This window comes from Ursus arctos, unplaced genomic scaffold, assembly GCF_023065955.2.
Source record: "Ursus arctos isolate Adak ecotype North America unplaced genomic scaffold, UrsArc2.0 scaffold_3, whole genome shotgun sequence".
Classification (NCBI taxonomy): Eukaryota; Metazoa; Chordata; class Mammalia; order Carnivora; family Ursidae; genus Ursus; species Ursus arctos.
In genome coordinates, this window is record NW_026622985.1 from 88852995 (window position 1) to 88869716 (window position 16722).

Here is a 16722-nt window from a genome sequence, read left to right on the forward strand (position 1 = left end):
TGCTTGTCCCTCTCCTTCTATTCCACCACACACACACACACACACACTCTCTCTCTCTCAAATAAATAAGAATGTTTAAAAAAAAATTGTTGAGCAGTAAGAAGTATTCATTGTATTAAGTCTGACCCGAGTACACTTATCTTTGATACTCTGTGTGCTGGAGTGGACAGAGTGCACCCGCACTCAGCAAACCGAAGGACCACGGCTGTCCCGCGGGAAAGCAGCTGCGCAGCAAGCGAGGGGGCTGTTTTTCACTTGAAAGAATGACTGACAGACAAGCTATAGTTATTCAGATTTGGGTATTTGGCAGATATTTCCTCAAAAAAGAACGAAATAAGCCTGTCATTTCAGAATCCATTCAAAGACAAGACAGACAAATGGATCTTAATGTAAGGGTATAAAAAGTTAATTGATACAGTTTCAGATTCCACATGGCAACTAACCTTTAAGAAATTGCCACTTGTCAAATTCTGGTGTAGTATCAAAGATGAATGCCCACAATTAACTGAAAAGGCTATTAAAATACTTCTCCCCTTCCCACTATGTATCTGTCAGAGGTCAAATTCTTTTCGTATGGTTCAAAGGATCATGTTGCAAGAGACTGAATTCAGAAGCAGACATGAAAAGCTACTATCTTCTATTAAGCCAGACATGAGATTTGCAAAAATGTAAATCAATGCCACTCTCTTCATGAAGTGATTTTGTTCCCGAAAAAAACGTTTTTCATAAAATGTTATTTATGTTAACACATTATGAATTTATTTAATTCACTTAAAAATAACAAAAAAAAGAACTTTTTAAGATTTTATTTATTACTTATTTTAGAGGTGGGGGAAGAAGCAGAGGGAGATGGAGAGAGAGAACCTCAAGCAGACTCTGTGCTCAGTGTGGAACCCGACCCAGGGCTTGACCCCACAACCCTGAGATCATGACCTGAGCTGAAATCAAGAGTCAGATGCTTGGGGCGCCTGGGTAGCACAGTCGTTAAGCGTCTGCCTTCGGCTCAGGGCATGATCCTGGCGTTCCGGGATCGAGTCCCACATCAGGCTCCTGGGCTGGGAGCCTGCTTCTTCCTCTCCCTCTCCCCTGCTGTGTTCCCTCTCTCGCTGGCTGTCTGTCACATAAATAAATAAAATCTTTAAAAAAAAAAAAAGAGTCAGATGCTTAACCAACTGAGCCACATAGACACACCTGCCCTTTTTATTGTTGAAAACTGATGTATTTTTTTTCAATTTCTCAGTTTTAATTTCTAAAACAGTAAGTATCTAAAAATATGAACCCACATAACCAAAAGCTCTTTGGGATGATCCTCAGAGCAAAAATTTAGAGGACTACGGGAATAAATGATTTCTGAGACGGGCTGTTACAGAAAAGAAATTGTGACTTTAGAATATTAAGAAGAAAAAATCATAATCAGCAATAAAAAAAAATCTTGAAAAGAAAGCAAAATTATAAAAGAATATATAAAGTGTGATTCTAAAGGACTGGGACTCACTTCTGTGTGGCTTGTGGCACCGGTCTTGCTCCTTTAACACCACCTCACACAGTGCTGTCATGATAGAAAAGAGCTTCCAGGGCTAAGATCCATCAGTGTCTCAGTGCGCTAAGTGGGGCCCTAAAGTTCTCCAATTAGAGTTATTTTGCCACATTTTCCCTCGGACCACAATCTCTGACCCTGATGTTCATCAGGACCCAGGATTAAGCCCTGTTGGGCACACACCAATGTGAGCTAGAGACAGCGGCCTCAAGCAGCTGCTTGGTTTCTGGAGTTTTTCTTTTATTCTCTCAAGAGGTCACCCAAAACTCCCGGCAGGTGTGGTTTTCACAAGAACTGACAGATTTTAAACAGGTTTCTTCTGCTTCACTGCCAGAATTCAGCTGAAATATACTTTTGATGGCTTACTTAACAAGTAGAAAACAAAACCAAACCAAAAACTAAAAAAACAAAGTAGGACTAACACAAAGATACAGAAAATAGGATAACAGAAAAAGCCTAGAAAAGAAAGTTTAAGCCAATCATAGAAGTCAGATCAAGAAGAGTATACTAAGTGAGAAATGGTCCATATAAACACAGTGAATCATCTAATGTTTTGTGAAAGTCACCGACAAAATGACTTTACCATGCTGAAACCCCACACGCTTCAGTGGTTTGAGCTGGCCTGCATGTGTGTACAATTATCACATAAACCCACCAGCCTGTATGAATGTGGGGTTTTCCTGTGTCTGGAGGGGAGGGGTTGCACGAGCCTACGAGAACAGCTGCGTGTTGAGGCACTTCCTGGAAACACAAAATTGCGTGCTTACATCAACAGTGACAGTATGGGTTTCCTAAGTGAGAATGTTCATCACCGAGTGCGGGTGAGGCATGGGGTAGGACCCACTGACAAGAGCTTCCTGCAGTGGTGAGCGGAGGATGAGCTAATGCTGACCTGCGTTCAGGGGTTTGTTCTCTGCCTACAGTGAGTGGTTTCCGCTGACGTGAGGTTCTTCAGGGGAAGAGTGGCTGTGGATGACCTTGAGATGGAATGCTGAGGACACCCTGAATCCCGCTTCCCTCTCCTGCACAGTGGAGGCCCCCCACACTATGCTTATGGAAAGACTATACTGTCTAGAGAGGAAAGGCTTTAATTTAGTGAATAAAATTCTGTTTACAATTTTCAGTCAAGTTGTCTGACATGTCAAATTTAACCATTACTTCCTTATTACCTCTAAACATAGATTTTATGTTATGTTCACTGGCTGTTTTCAAAGTTTGTCCAAATCAGCGGGATCCATTATAAATTCTCAAGGTAAAGGGACTGTATGTGCTTAATTCTTTTTGTAAAGCACCTCAGATAGCTGTGCATAAAAATGAAAGCTATCTTAAGTAATTTTTGATGATGCTGTTCAGGACACTTAAGAAATGTTTAACAATATATAAGCAAAATATTTTTCAGAATAATTCCACATAAACTTCCAGTTCTAGAAACGCTTCCCACTTTGGACAAGAAAGCAAGTCTCAAAGGGAGGCCAGGGTTGACAGTTACAGACCCAGAAGCACAGGAAGAGTGAAAGGAACAGATGGCCCTAGCAGCTCCACTCCCAGCAGTGGGCTTCAGGAAGGAAAAAACTCAGACCTTAAGGTCTAAAGAAAGGAACGGAAGGTCAGCACAGCTGTCCATGACTCAGAGACAGAAGTACAAAGATCTTCAGGATCAGTCTGAACTTGACTTCTATATAACCAATCCACCCAAACTATTTAATCCATAGTTCTGAAAAACCAGAATGATGAAACCTATTGTAGCAGCAACTAGAGTAAGTAAATAAACAAACACCCAAACAGAAAAGCTAATGCAAGTCCCATAAGAGCTAATAATGTGACATAGTTACTGGCAGGAAAGAGTTAACACGGCAGGCCCCAGACTGTTCTCCTCAAAAGGGCCTACTTGTGACGCAAGCCCCTGGCTGGCCTCTAGGAACTGGGATTTCAGGAGGGTTCCCATCCTTCCCTGCTAAGAGTGGTTCACTATACCTAAACTGCTTGTACAAACAATGTGGTTTATGCTGAACCTGCTTTCCCTCTGAGAGTCTGGAATTTTTGTATGTGCCAGGCACAGGGTGCCTATACGACCAGTCCCAACAAAAACCCTGGGTGCTGAGTCTCTAATAACCTTCCCTGGTTTACAAGATTCCGCCACTGTTGTCACAACTTGTTGCTGGAAGAATTACATCCATCCTATGTGACTCCACCAGACATGCGCTCTTGGAAACTTGCACCCGGCTTCCTCCAGACCTCAGCCCGTGTGCCTTTTTTCCCCTTTGCTGATTTTGCTCTGTATCCTTTCACTGGAATAAACCATAGCTGTGAGTAGGACTATAAGCTGAGTCCTGTGAGTCCTCTTAGTGAATCATCAAACCTGGGGGTGGTCCTGGGAACCCCCAACTCAGTCATCTAAAAAACAAAGGCAGCCTTAGGCAGTATAACCAGAAACTCGGTACCTAAATGAAACCCGATCATTCTGTATACTAGTCAGACCCGGCAGTACTGCAGTTAGAGCAGAGTGTACCACACTACAGATGAAGGAGCCAGCGATGTCTGGCCTCAACGAGAGAAACTTAGGGAGACAGGTTTTCTTTGACTATTCAGCAGGCTGTCATGCAGCAGGGATCAACCACTACGCGTGCCTCAGAAGAAAACCCAAGAGCGAAACTAAACAGCAGAATACTTTTCCCTCAATACAAGAAAGAACGTCCTCAAAGTATTAAAGCAGAAGGTGAGAGTCATCTTTCAATAATGACAAAGAAAGATTCTATTCTGGCTGAGAGGTTAGAGTACACGATCCCTCTAAGGCCATTCCGTCTTGAAGGTTTGTGACAAGTCACCTGATCATTTAGACATACTCACTGTGCATACAACACTAGTCAAGACTCAGTGTGAAATCTAGTCCTCTTTCCTTTTAAAAGTTCCTGATAACTTAAATTCAAGAAAAATTGTACAAGAGGGCCGCCTGGCTGGCTCAGTCAGAAGAGCATGCAACTCTCGATGGGGTCATAAGTTTGAGCCCCATGGGGGTATAGAGATTACTAACTAAATAAATAAATAAAATTTTTAAGATTTTTTATTTATTTTTGCGAGGGAGAAAGAGAGAGAGTGCGAGAGAGAGCATGAGCAGGGAGAGGGGCAGAGCGAGAAGCAGACTCCCTGTTGAGCAGGGAGCCCAATGCGGGCTCCATCCCAGGACCCCAGGATCATGACCTGGGCCAAAGGCAGATGCTTAACTGACTGAGCCACCCAGGCACCCAAAAGGAAACTTTAAATAAAGGGAGGTGGGGAAAAAAATCGTACAAGAGCATCTTCAACAAAACATTAGTTCTGTCAGGACAGGCTTTTTTTTTCCTTTTGATCCTCTCTCTAGGCTTTTTTGTGTTGGGGGGGGTATGCTCACTGCCTAGAACAGTGTTTACGCAAGACAGACCCTCAATAAACAATTGACTAAGTAACTTAATCACATTTTGAGGGGATAGTTCTGTAACCTTCAGATCTCTGTCAACTTTTAATTGATCCAATTAAGGGGAAAATATTTTAAGAAATAAGACATGCTGGGGCGCCTAGGCGGCTCAGTCAGTTAAGCATCTGACTTTGGCTCAGGTCATGATCTCAGGGGTCCTGGGATCAAGCCCCGTGTTGGGCTCCCCACTCAGTGGGGAGTCTGCTTCCCCTCTCGCTCTGTCCCGCCCCTCCCCCAGCTTATCCTCTCTGTCTCTCTGTCTCTCAAATGAATAAAACCTTAAAAAAAAAAAAAAGAAGAAGAAGAAGAAGACATGCCAAAAATGTTAATATGTATGTATATAACTCCACATAGGTAGAACTCAAGGAATGCGGTAAAGAATGAGTGGAATGGACTTGCGTATTGATGTAGGATATTGTAAAGAATAGCATCTCCATTCCAAACTGTCATCAAAGGATTCACCTGATCCATAATGAATTCAAGGAAGTGGATACATACTCCTTGACTTCTAGACTCTTAAGCAAGACACAAGCAAATGAAACAATCAGAAAGTGTGTGAACACTGAGATATTAAATTATGTAACACACCGTATACACCTTTCAGAAGGGGAAAAAAAAATAAGTGAAAGGCGGGGGGGGGGGACTTGATAGAAAAAGTGGCATTTTAGGGGTGCCTGGCTGGCTCAGTCAGTACAGCATGTGCCTCTTGGTCTCAGGGTCGTGAGTTTGAGCCCCACGCTGGGTGTAGAGATGACTTAAAAAAAAGAAAAAGTGGCATTTCATCTTGCCACAAAGGAAAAAGCAAGATTCAGATGGGTGGGAAGAAAGCAAAGGAGCATACAAAAGAATATGAGCAAAATCTCAGAGGCAGAAATGAGTTCAGGTACTTGTGAAACCCAACTTCGCCAGACATGCGTCACCACAGAACAGTGAGAAGGAAGCTGCATGGAAGGGTAGGACAGACCCGAGTCAGGGCAAGCTAAGAAATCGAGCAGAATAGTTTGGGTTTTATGCCATAGGCAACAGCCATTTCAGAGTCCTAGGCAGATGAATGAAAGTAGAAGAACTTGAGAGGATTTCAGAGGGTGGGCACAGCTCCCTTCCTAAACCCACCCTAGCATTTGCTCTGCTTACCTCTACAGGCAGTCTAATTGACTTGTTAAAAGCACTTGGGGTCCACTGCTTAGAGATACTGACTTTGACATTGCTGAAAGTTTTTCTTGATGCGTGGAGCAACGAATAACTGCAAAAGAGAAAAGAAATACGGCTGAATGGATAGCAAAGAAAATGGAATTTGATAAAATCCCAGATATAGTCCCATTTGTTTCATTCAATTTTAGAATTCTTCTCTTGGAAAAAAAAAAAAAAAGGAAAAGTACTGCCTTATGAAAACTATCAATTGAACAGTCTCTGCCAAGCAAAAGAAAAAACTAACTAATTTTCTCAATATGAGCCCCTGTGTTCACTCACAACTTATCCCTCCACCTAGAAGATAAATCATGGGGCAGTTCCGTAAAGAATTTTAAGTCTTTAACAACCGTTGGCCCCTTGATGCATTAGCCATTAAGCAGCTTTCTCTGGAGTCCTGTCTTTTCCACCTACTGATGCTCCTGTCACCCCTCCCAAATGGGTAACCCTAAAGCAAGCATCCAAAATTACCTATCAACTCTTACATAGCGAACCATTTCCTAGTTTCTGCCTTAAAACAAATAAATCACATCATTTGTGGTGCCTTCAATAAAGATTAATAACAAACAAAATCTACCCAGAAGATATAATCAAAATAGCTGAGTCACAGGGTTATAAGTAACATGGCTCCTAAAACCAAAGAGCCTGGCTTATGGCATCTATGGACCACAAAGAGAGCCATGGAGGGCCACAGAATCATAAACATGGAAGATCTCTCAGTCACGCTAACACTTGGGATCTCGCAGGAGTTACTAGAGCTCCTCACTAGTGTCTCATACCACCTTCACTGCTCCAGGATGCACAGGGCAGTCCCTGAATATGCGCACCCTTTGTTCTGAAGCTCCGGGTTTCAACAGCTAACAAACTATATGAAACCAGGGTTTCTCAACCATGGCACTACTGACATTTTGGGCCCCCCAAATTCTCTCTTGTGGGAGGCTCGCCCGTGCACTGTAGTATCTACAGCAGCATCCCTGGTCTCTACCCACTGCAAGAGGCACCCCTTCCCCCGGTGTGACACCCAAAAATGCCTCTGGACATTGCCATACATGGGCAAAATGGTCCTTGAAAAAAGGTACCAGAAAGCACAACAGAAACAATAACTAGCCTATTTCTTAAGCCCGTGCCAATCGCTGCACTGAACACTTGCCGTGCCAATAACTAGCTCCCTCAACCAAACAAAACCAAAAAACACAAGAGCACAGCTTGAGCAACGAACATACCTGAAGAAGGTGAGCAGGAACACAACAACATGATGATGGCTGAACCGGGAGAACAGAGTTCCTCTCTGAAAAATATTTGGCCAGGCCATAGTCTTCCTGACCTTCCTTCTCACCTCTGACCTTAAAGTTTGGATAGTGAATTATTTACATCATTTCTTCTTTCTGGAAAGACAAAATGCATTATCAACATTACTTAAAATAGGCAGTCTATCCAACAACTGAACTATTTAGTCTTCTAACCAGTCAGTATATTATCAGGCCTTGAAAAAAATCACATGGGCTAACTTGACACCAGAAAACTAGATCGATAATTATGTTTATAACAAGTCCTAAAAAAGAAAAATCCTTCACAAAAGATTACATCCTAATGGAACTCTCACACAAACTGATAAGAAAATCACTAATTCAGGAGCGCCCGGCTGGCTCAGTCAGAACATACAACTCTTGACCTCAGGGTTGTGAGTTCGAGCCTGACATTGGGTGTAGAGACAAAATTAAATCTTTTTTTTTTTAATTTTATTTATTTATTTGAGACAGAAAGAGTGAGCGAGAGAGAGAGCATGAGTGAGGTGGAGGGGCAGAAGGAGAGGGATAAAGCAGACTCCCTGCTGGGCAGAGAGACTGACATGGGGCTCAATCCCAGCACCTTGGAATCATGACCTGAGCCGAAGGCAGACGCTTAACTGACTGAGCCACCCAGGCACCTTAAAAATAAAATCTTAAAAAAAAGAGAGAAAATCACTAATTCTGACAGAAAAATGAGGAAAGGAAATGACTAGGCAATTCAGAAGAAATGAAATGGCTATTAAACTTATCAAATAAAAGCTCCAATCTTACCAGTAACCCAAGAAATGCCAAGTAAGGCAAGAAAACGTTTTCATAGTTAAAAAAGATTGTGTGCAATGCAGTTCAAGGTCTAGTGACTCCTGAACTCTCTCTCATATGCTGCTGAGGGAGGTGGAACGTAATATTTACAGAAAGATAATAGAGCATGTTCATCAAGAGCCTTTGACACAAGAATTCAATTTCCAGGGATCTACACCTAAAGAAATACAAGATACATTCAGGTCTATAAACAAAAGTAGTTTTCACAAAGTGTCAAAGGACCTTTTTTATATTAAAGTAATAAACTTTGTGTCAGTCATAAGGAAGCCGAGAAAAAGGCAGGGCCACTCCCATCCCATCTGTCTCTCACGGCTCCTTGGTCCCCTCTGAAAGCTGCACCGTGCTCTGACAAAGTAAGCATCTAAACTTAATGCCTCCAGTTATTAGTCTGCAGAAACAACCTAAATATGCAATTAAAAGGGGAATGATTAAATAAATTATGGTATAGCCATATGGCTGAATATTTTATAATCATTTGACATGATGAATTAAGGCTTTTTAATGACATGAGAAAATGTCACATAAAAACAGTAAAAAATGGGGTGCTTGGCTGGCTCAGTCAGTAGAGCATGTGACTCTTGATCTCGGGGTCATGAGTTCAAGACCCACATTGGGCGAAGCTTACCAAAACAAAAAAAGTAAGATATGACTTATAAATATAATCAACTCAACTCTATGTTTACATAATCTTTACAAATAAATAGGGAATATACTACTTCTCTCTGGGTATCAGCATTATGGGTAATTTTAATTCTCTATATCCTTTCCTAAAAATTCTACAATAAAGGTGTATATTACTTTTACAATCAGAAGGGAAAACATACACAGCATTGGAAAAGCCCTATAATTTACCTGCATATTAGAAAAAAATTAAATTAAATTAACAAAATGACCTGTATGCTACATGTATTACAACAGCCAAGGTGGGTGACAAACTCAAGAACTCCCAATACTGAAATTGGGAAATCACAGGGCTTTGCTTTCAAGGCTGTGCTCCTTGTAACTTCTATTATACTCATGTTTTCACTAGCCACAGCTTGATAGATGTAGCCAAACCTTACATGCCGACAGAACCAGCCAAAAGCCATTCCTGAAACTTTTGGATAAAAGGTACAAAGTTGAAGTGGTTAAAATTATATAAACATTACAGCTGTTTCACTTACTGGCTGTAAGCCCTTGGACAAGCCAATATTTTTTTTTTAAAGACTTTATTTATTTTTATTTGACAGAGAGAGCACAAGCAGGGGGAGCAGCAGGGAGAAGGAGGCTCCCCGCTGAGCAGGGGTTCGATCCCCAGATGTGGGGCTTGATCCCCGGACCCCGGAATCATGACGTGAGCGAAAGGCAGGCGCTCAACCAGCTGAGCCACCCAGGCACCCCAGGACAAGCCAATCTTTATGAATCACAGATGGTCATCTATAAAATGGCCTATCTCTTCTGAGAGTTATAAGACTAAAATAAACAATGTATGTAAGGTATTAAGATAATTATTTTAGGGGCGCCTGGGTGGCTCAGCCGTTAAGCGTCTGCCTTCGACTCAGGTCACGATCCCAGGGCCCTGGGATCAAGCCCCTCATCAGGCTCCCTGCTCTGCGAGAAGCCTGCTTCTCCCTCTCACACTCCCCTTGCTTGTGTTCCCTCTCTCACTATCTCTGTCTAATAAAAAATAAAATCTTTAAAAAAAAAAAGATAATTATTTTAGCCACTGACCTGCCCAGGATTATTAATGCCACATCAGTAGAATGTAGGTAATTTCATTTAATCTTTTGCCTGAAAAATGTTCAGAAAATAATGAGCCAAGCAGGATATTAAAATTCCACTTACAAGATGTAACAAATAAACTTTCTTTCTATAATTTACAAACCCGAGGGCTATTAGTGTCACTGCTAAATTTACCTCCATCCCCTAAATTAAACATGAAACCCAGTGGAACAACTCAAAACTTTATGTAAATTGTAGCTCTATGATGAACACATTCACACCTCAAAACAGTGTACTGAGTACTTCAGGAAAGGATATGATTTATGAAGTTCAGTAATTTATCAGGTAAAATAATAATTCCAAAAAGGTACACTCTACCAGATTGGGATTACATTGCCTTAGCAATAATGGTTGTGTATTTCAAGGTTGTACAGTTACATTAATAACCTTACATGACTACCAAGCTGTTTGAGACCATCTGGATTTCATTTCTAAATAAACCACTTTTTCCTTAGCTACAGTGACAAGACAGAAAGGGCTTAATAAGTACACCGGGAAAATAGTTTTAAATATTCACCTGCTGTTGGCAGAATGCCACTTAAAATGAATACTATTATAGCATCTGCTCCTAAGTAATTACAGTAATTAATAATAATAATAATACCTTGCACTTATATTCCCTACATTACAGAAGTAATTTCTAATCATCTGTGAGCTCTGCGACCCTGGGGAAGTGCCGAGAGTTTCTGCCAAGTCTGAATCCATCAGGCACATCCTACTTTCTGAAGACCATTTTCTTTCCTGCTCTAAATACAGACAGAAAAAATATCTAACATTTTTCAAGTGTACATAAATGCTGTTATAATTAATAAAACCAAAATTCATTTAAGTATTTCTAAATTCATAGTAGCTTACCATTTAGTATTTTCTCAATCAATGGATACTGAATATACAACTATCTAATGAGAACAAGAATTAGCTTTTAAAAACAAAACTTATTCAAAATAAAATCCTTGCCATCAAAAAGGATCCAGAACCACTGAGCCATGTTCTACTTTTCAAAACAAGCTGATAATCGTTAACTCATTTGATTCATAATGAAGCTTTTTTGAGTCCCAGAAGATCACCCACACAAGGTATTTTTCAGAATGGAACACTCCATATTACGTGATCAATGTACGAGGGGGGTGGGGGTGGGGGGAGGCTGGCAGGAAAGGAGATGGCACTCGTAAAGCATCTGGCCCATGTCACCTGACCCAAACTTCACCCCACCCCAATCTTCTTATCTTGCTCTCTGGAAAGAAATCTAGATATGCGGTGAATGAACTTCTCCACATGGTCACCCTCCTCTGAAAGTTCTTTGCCTCAGACTCCTGCCTGGCCCCAGATGACCCTGCCTCCTCTGAGGTCTCTCAAGAAGTTGTCTTTCTTCTCACGGTCACTCTTCCTCCTCACAAGACCCCAGCTTGTCTGAACTCAGGCTGGTGGGGGAGGACTCTCCTGCCGGCTGCCCTGAAGCCTTGTCACCTCCTGACCTCCCAGCACTCTGCTCTCACTGAGACAGCCCCTTGCCTCACTTTCCTTCCTCCCGTCCCAGCGCAACAGCCAGGTGGCTCAATTGTTCCTCCCCTGTCCTCTTCACCACCAATCTCTTCCTCTGCCCCACACCGAAAACCCACTCCGTGGTCCAAATTGGTCCAGTACCTACATCACCTCCCCAGACTAGGCTGCAAACACCCTATGTTCTTTCCCTCCACAGAATGGCTTGCTCTCCCACTTCCCACTCAACGGTCATTTACCTCAGCAAGGCTCCCAATTCGGTCACCTCACCATTTTTCTGTTCTCCATTACCCTCCTTTTGTCCTCATTTCCGTCTTTACTTAGAATCTAACCAACTCCCTTGGAGGCCCCCCCTTTTTTTTTTTTTTTTTGCTTGCTTGCCTCTGTCCTCCTTCCCTGCACCCAAGTAGTTGCGTTTTGCCACAGAAAAATCACACAAGCAAGCCGATTTCGCTTTTTAGATTCAAAACCACAAACCTCAAAGAACATGCAACACTGCCCAGCATGTCTACACTTCCCTAATTATTTTGCTTCCTCAACCTCTAAGATGACAATTTCACACTTTGCTCTTTAAATTTCTAGCATCCTTCTTGCTCCTTCCCCTAGTACAATGGCTTTCTGCCAATGACCCCCCAGAACTAGGGCTCTAACTGGGACCTTCCAGGGTTCCCAAGAGTACAGCCAACTGTCCACGTGATATGCCTCCATGGATCTGAAGCAAAATTCTTCATTCCTCCCTCCAGACCTATTCCTCCCCCAATATTCCCCACCTCATAAATGATACCACCATTCCTCCCAAGCTGCCCAAGGTAACCAGGACTTATCCTTCACTTTTCCTTTTCTCTCTCTCAGCTTCCACACCAACCCATTACCTCCCAAAATACAACCCAAATCCATCCTCCTCTCTTCACCCCCACTGCCACTACCAAGATTAACCACCATATCTCCCAGCAAGCCAATCCCGACAGCCTTCTGCAGGTTTCACCATTTCTACATCAACCCTGCCCCCAACTCATTCTCCACACATCAGCCAGAAATGGATCTTAAAACAGATATCAGCTCTCTCGGGGCGCCTGCGTGGCACAGTGGTTAAGCATCTGCCTTCGGCTCAGGGCGTGATCCCAGAGTCCTGGGATCGAGCCCCACATCAGGCTCCTCCACTAAGAGCCTGCTTCTTCCTCTCCCACTCCCCCTGCTTGTGTTCCCTCTCTTGCTGGCTCTCTCTCTCTGTCAAATAAATAAATAAAATCTTTAAAAAAAAAAAGAAAAAAGAAATCAGCTCTCTCACTCCTCTGCTCAAAACAGAATAATGGTTTCCCAGGACTCAGATAAGAATATGGAACTCTGCATGGCCTTCAAAGCCTGAATACCCCAGTGTCGGTAGTAAAATAGGAAGGTTAATGGGGAGAGCAGTGGAGTTCACAGCTGTGGTTGGCAAAAGGAGGCTAGGGATGAAGGAGCAGACTGCCTGAGGCAATGATTTTTGAGAGACTGGGGGTTTTTTTTAAATTGTTTTATTGATTTTCAATAGGTTATACATGCATAAGGCAAAAAAAGCAAAAGACATCAAAGGGTATATACAATGATGTCTCCCTCTGTGATCTCATCGCCCTGTGTATCCTACATCCTCGCAGAATCCATGCCCATGCATACACTCCAGGTAGAGCCCCTCGTACACATCCACAAAACAACCTATCACACGCACTATTCTGCACCTTTTTTTTCTTTCGAAGATTTTATTTATTTATTTGACACAGAGAGAGGAAGAGAGCACAAGTAGGGGAGTGGGAGAGGCAGAAGCAGACTCCCAACTGAGCAAGGATCCCCACACGGGGCTTGATCCCAGGACCCTGGGACCAAGACCTCAGCCAAAGGCAGACGCTTCACCGACTGAGCCACCCCAGCACCCCTTTCTTTTCTTCACTTATCAGAGGTTAGAGATCTGTCCTTATCCGCACCTACAGAGTTACCACATCCCAATCTCCTACCAGACATCTGGGCGGTTCCCGATCCTTTGCCAGGATGGAGCCAGCCCTACTTCAATACAGTGAGAAGCTAGCCCATTTCCTTCCTCCTCTTTGCCCACCTTCCACCCCACCCTTGCCGGTACCACTCTTCCTCGCTCATGGCACCCTCCCCACACCTAATTATTTTCTTGTCCCTGAGCCCTTTCTTGCTTTGGGCCTTTGCATTTGTTGTTCCACTGCCCGAAATGCTTTTCTCCTGGTTCTTTGCAAATGGCTTGCTCTTTCCTTTTCTTGGCTCATCCTCAAGTCATCTCCCTCAGTGTGTGCCCTGATGGCCCTATCTACAATGCTTGGGGCAGTTATTCAGTGACCTCTCTCATCTCTGTCTCTGTTTCTTCCCTTCATAGCATTGCTCCCAATCGAATTATTCTGGTTTAACTGTTTACATGTGGATTGTCCATCTGTAAACTCCCCAAAAGCCAGTGGTCTCATCTGTCTTAAGTCCACGGCTATATCTCCAGCACCTAGCAGAACATTTAGAACCATCAATAAAGATTTTGTGAATGAATGAATTCTTTGATCATAACCAACACCAAATACTTTCAAAGTGCCAGGCACTGCGCTAGGTACTTGCACACTGATATGCTTAGAGGTATAAATTCAGAATGGAAAAAAAAAACCCACACCTTACTAGTAATAGTGTAACCACTATTACTCAGGGCATAGGACATTAAAATGGGCAATGACTTCACTTGGCAGACTTCAGTTTTTACATTTGCAAAGTAAAAAGATTATGTGTACTGAAATATAAAAAGGCAGCTGGAAGAGTATTAAATGCATAGCTGAGTTGACTTATTTTGACAGTATTGTGCATGTTGTAATTTAGCACCTCAATGCTTGACACTTACGCAAATATCCTTTTCATCCCACATCTCATTTGATGCCATTTACTTGTACTACCTGAACCCTTCCACTCAAAACTGCAATCTTCTGTAATTTTTCTCTCTTCTGAAATTGTTGCATTACCACAGATGGAAAGTACTTAGCACTTACCTGTAAAATTTTCTTGTCTTACTCCAAGTTCCTAAAACTACATTCTTCCTACGTATTTTAAACATATTCCAAAGACAAGGAGTTTTCAAGATAGAAATCTTTCCCTCTTGGGGCACCTGGCTGGTTCAGTAGGTGGAGCATGCAACCCTTGATCTTGGGGTCTGGGTTTGAGCCCCATACTGGGGGATAGATTGTACTTTAAAAAAAGGGGGGGGGCGCCTGGGTGGCACAGCGGTTAAGCGTCTGCCTTCGGCTCAGGGCGTGATGCCGGCGTTATGGGATTGAGCCCCACATCAGGCTCTTCCACTATGAGCCTGCTTCTTCCTCTCCCACTCCCCCTGACTGTGTTCCCTCTCTCACTGGCTGTCTCTCTCTGTGTCAAATAAATAAATAAAATCTTTAAAAAAAAAAAATCTGGGTGTCTGAGTGGCTCAGTTAGTTAAGCATCTGCCTTCAGCTCAGGTCGTGATCCCAGGGTTCTGGGATGGGAGCCCTCATCTGGCCCCTGCTCAGTAGGGAGTCTGCTATCCCCATCCCTCTGCACCTCCCCCTGGGCGTGCTCTCTTGCTCTCTGTCAAATAAATAAATAAAATCTTAAAAAAAAAAAATGTTGGCTAACTGAACATAATGAAAAAAAAAAGATTAATGGAAGAATGATGCTAAGTGAAGCCACATGTGGCCGACAAAAAGGCATTAAAGTTCGAGTTGGAACCACAGACCTTCCACTTAAAGTCTCTCAGCCTCAATTCCCTCATTTAAGAATTAAATGAGATAATTTTAAAGAGTTCCTAGTATAGAGCCTGGTACACAGTAAACACCCAACAAATGGCAAAGAAATAATTCAGCACCAAGACACTGAAGAAAGGTGGGAATTAAGATTCAGATTTCGCTCACCCCAGGAACACACTCTTCTCCTATAAACAGCAATAAGTTACTATGAGATCACCTACAATCTTACATTTCAGGAAACACCAAAACCCCTGTGGACACATTCCCATTATCCCCTGCCAAAAGTGAGAATAAACAGACCACATTCTGCAAATAAGAATACTGAGGGAATGACGAATAAGTAATTTGACCAAATTCCTTGACTGAGGCCACAGTAGCTGCCAGAACACAAAACTCAGTTATTCCATTAAGACCCTCCTCCCTCCCTGGCCTCAGTGCATCCTTTCCAAAACCCTTCCTCCGCACCCTACCTGAAAAGCGTCCCTTCACGAGGTCTGAACGACAGCCCTGCTCCTGGACAAGAGCCCTCGTGGCGTGGCGCGGCCCGGCCCGGCCCCGACTCCCCCGAGGGCCCTCCGCGATCCTCCCGCTCTCCTCCCGCTCTCCTCCCGCTGCGGTCCTCGCCGGCCCCGCCCGGCCCCGCACACCCGCACCGCGGAGCGGGACCCGGGCGGAGGGGAATGGCCGGCCCGCCCAGCCCACGGCGCCACACCCACCGGCCGCCACCCGCCGCATCTCCGCGCCGTCGCCCTCCGTCCCTAGAAACCCCCCGGACCGCCCTCGCGGGCGGCGCCCTCACACCTCACCCCAAGCCGTGCTCCAGCCCCTTCTCGGTCGGACCCCACGCGCCGCGGCTAGCGCACCCGAGACCCGCCGTAATAGTCGTGCTGCGGCCCACCGCCCAGCTCGCTCCGCTGCGTGCCCGCAGCCCCTCGCCCGTGCCGCCACCTCACCCGCGGCTCGGCGGCCAGGGTTTCCGGACGCTCACGTGACCCGCCCGTCCTCGAGGCATGCTGGGAGCTGTAGTCCGACCGCGGCCTCACCTGCGGGCCGCCAGGAGGGCAGGGGAAGGCGGAGGGAGAGGGAGGGCGGAGGCCTAGGTGAAGCTGAGCGCTGGGCTGGGGGAGGGGACGATGGCCAGGAGTGTAAGCTGGAAAAAGTCTGTGAGAGAGAGATAAGATATAATCTGGGGAGAAATGCTATCTAGGTCATCTTTTTTCAGAAAAGCTTTATTCTTCTCTTTCTTTTTATAAAAAGTAGCATGCTGCTAAGTTTGCTACTGACCAGCCAGCCGTAAGGGCATAAGCTTTAGATTTTTGTTTAAATTAATTAAATGCCGTGGCCCCTGCCCGCGGGGCCAGTAACCTGTCACTATCATTCGCTGTTCTGCACTCTTCCCCACCCACCCAAATAGATGAATGTTAAGAT

The 16722-nt window shown here is 43.9% G+C and overlaps 1 protein-coding gene across 7 annotated transcripts in view; it reads right to left on the bottom strand.

Annotated features, from left to right (window-relative positions):
* SLC37A3 (solute carrier family 37 member 3) overlaps nt 1–16293 on the bottom strand; it is a 45162-nt gene extending 28869 nt beyond the window's left edge. The window contains exons 1-4 of one of the 7 annotated variants that reach the window (XM_048212800.2): nt 16101–16274; nt 9995–10054; nt 7400–7561; nt 6123–6231 (exon numbers count right to left, since the gene is read on the bottom strand). In XM_048212800.2, coding sequence (XP_048068757.1) covers nt 6123–6231; nt 7400–7488 — 198 coding nt within the window. In that variant the 5' untranslated portion in view covers nt 7489–7561; nt 9995–10054; nt 16101–16274. Of the gene's footprint in view, nt 1–6122; nt 6232–7399; nt 7562–9994; nt 10055–15764; nt 15830–16100 lie in introns of those variants that run through there. The other 6 variants (XM_044388723.3, XM_026512112.4, XM_026512131.4 and 3 more) reach the window with 6 other exon arrangements.
* Nucleotides 16294–16722: the final 429 nt, after the last annotated feature.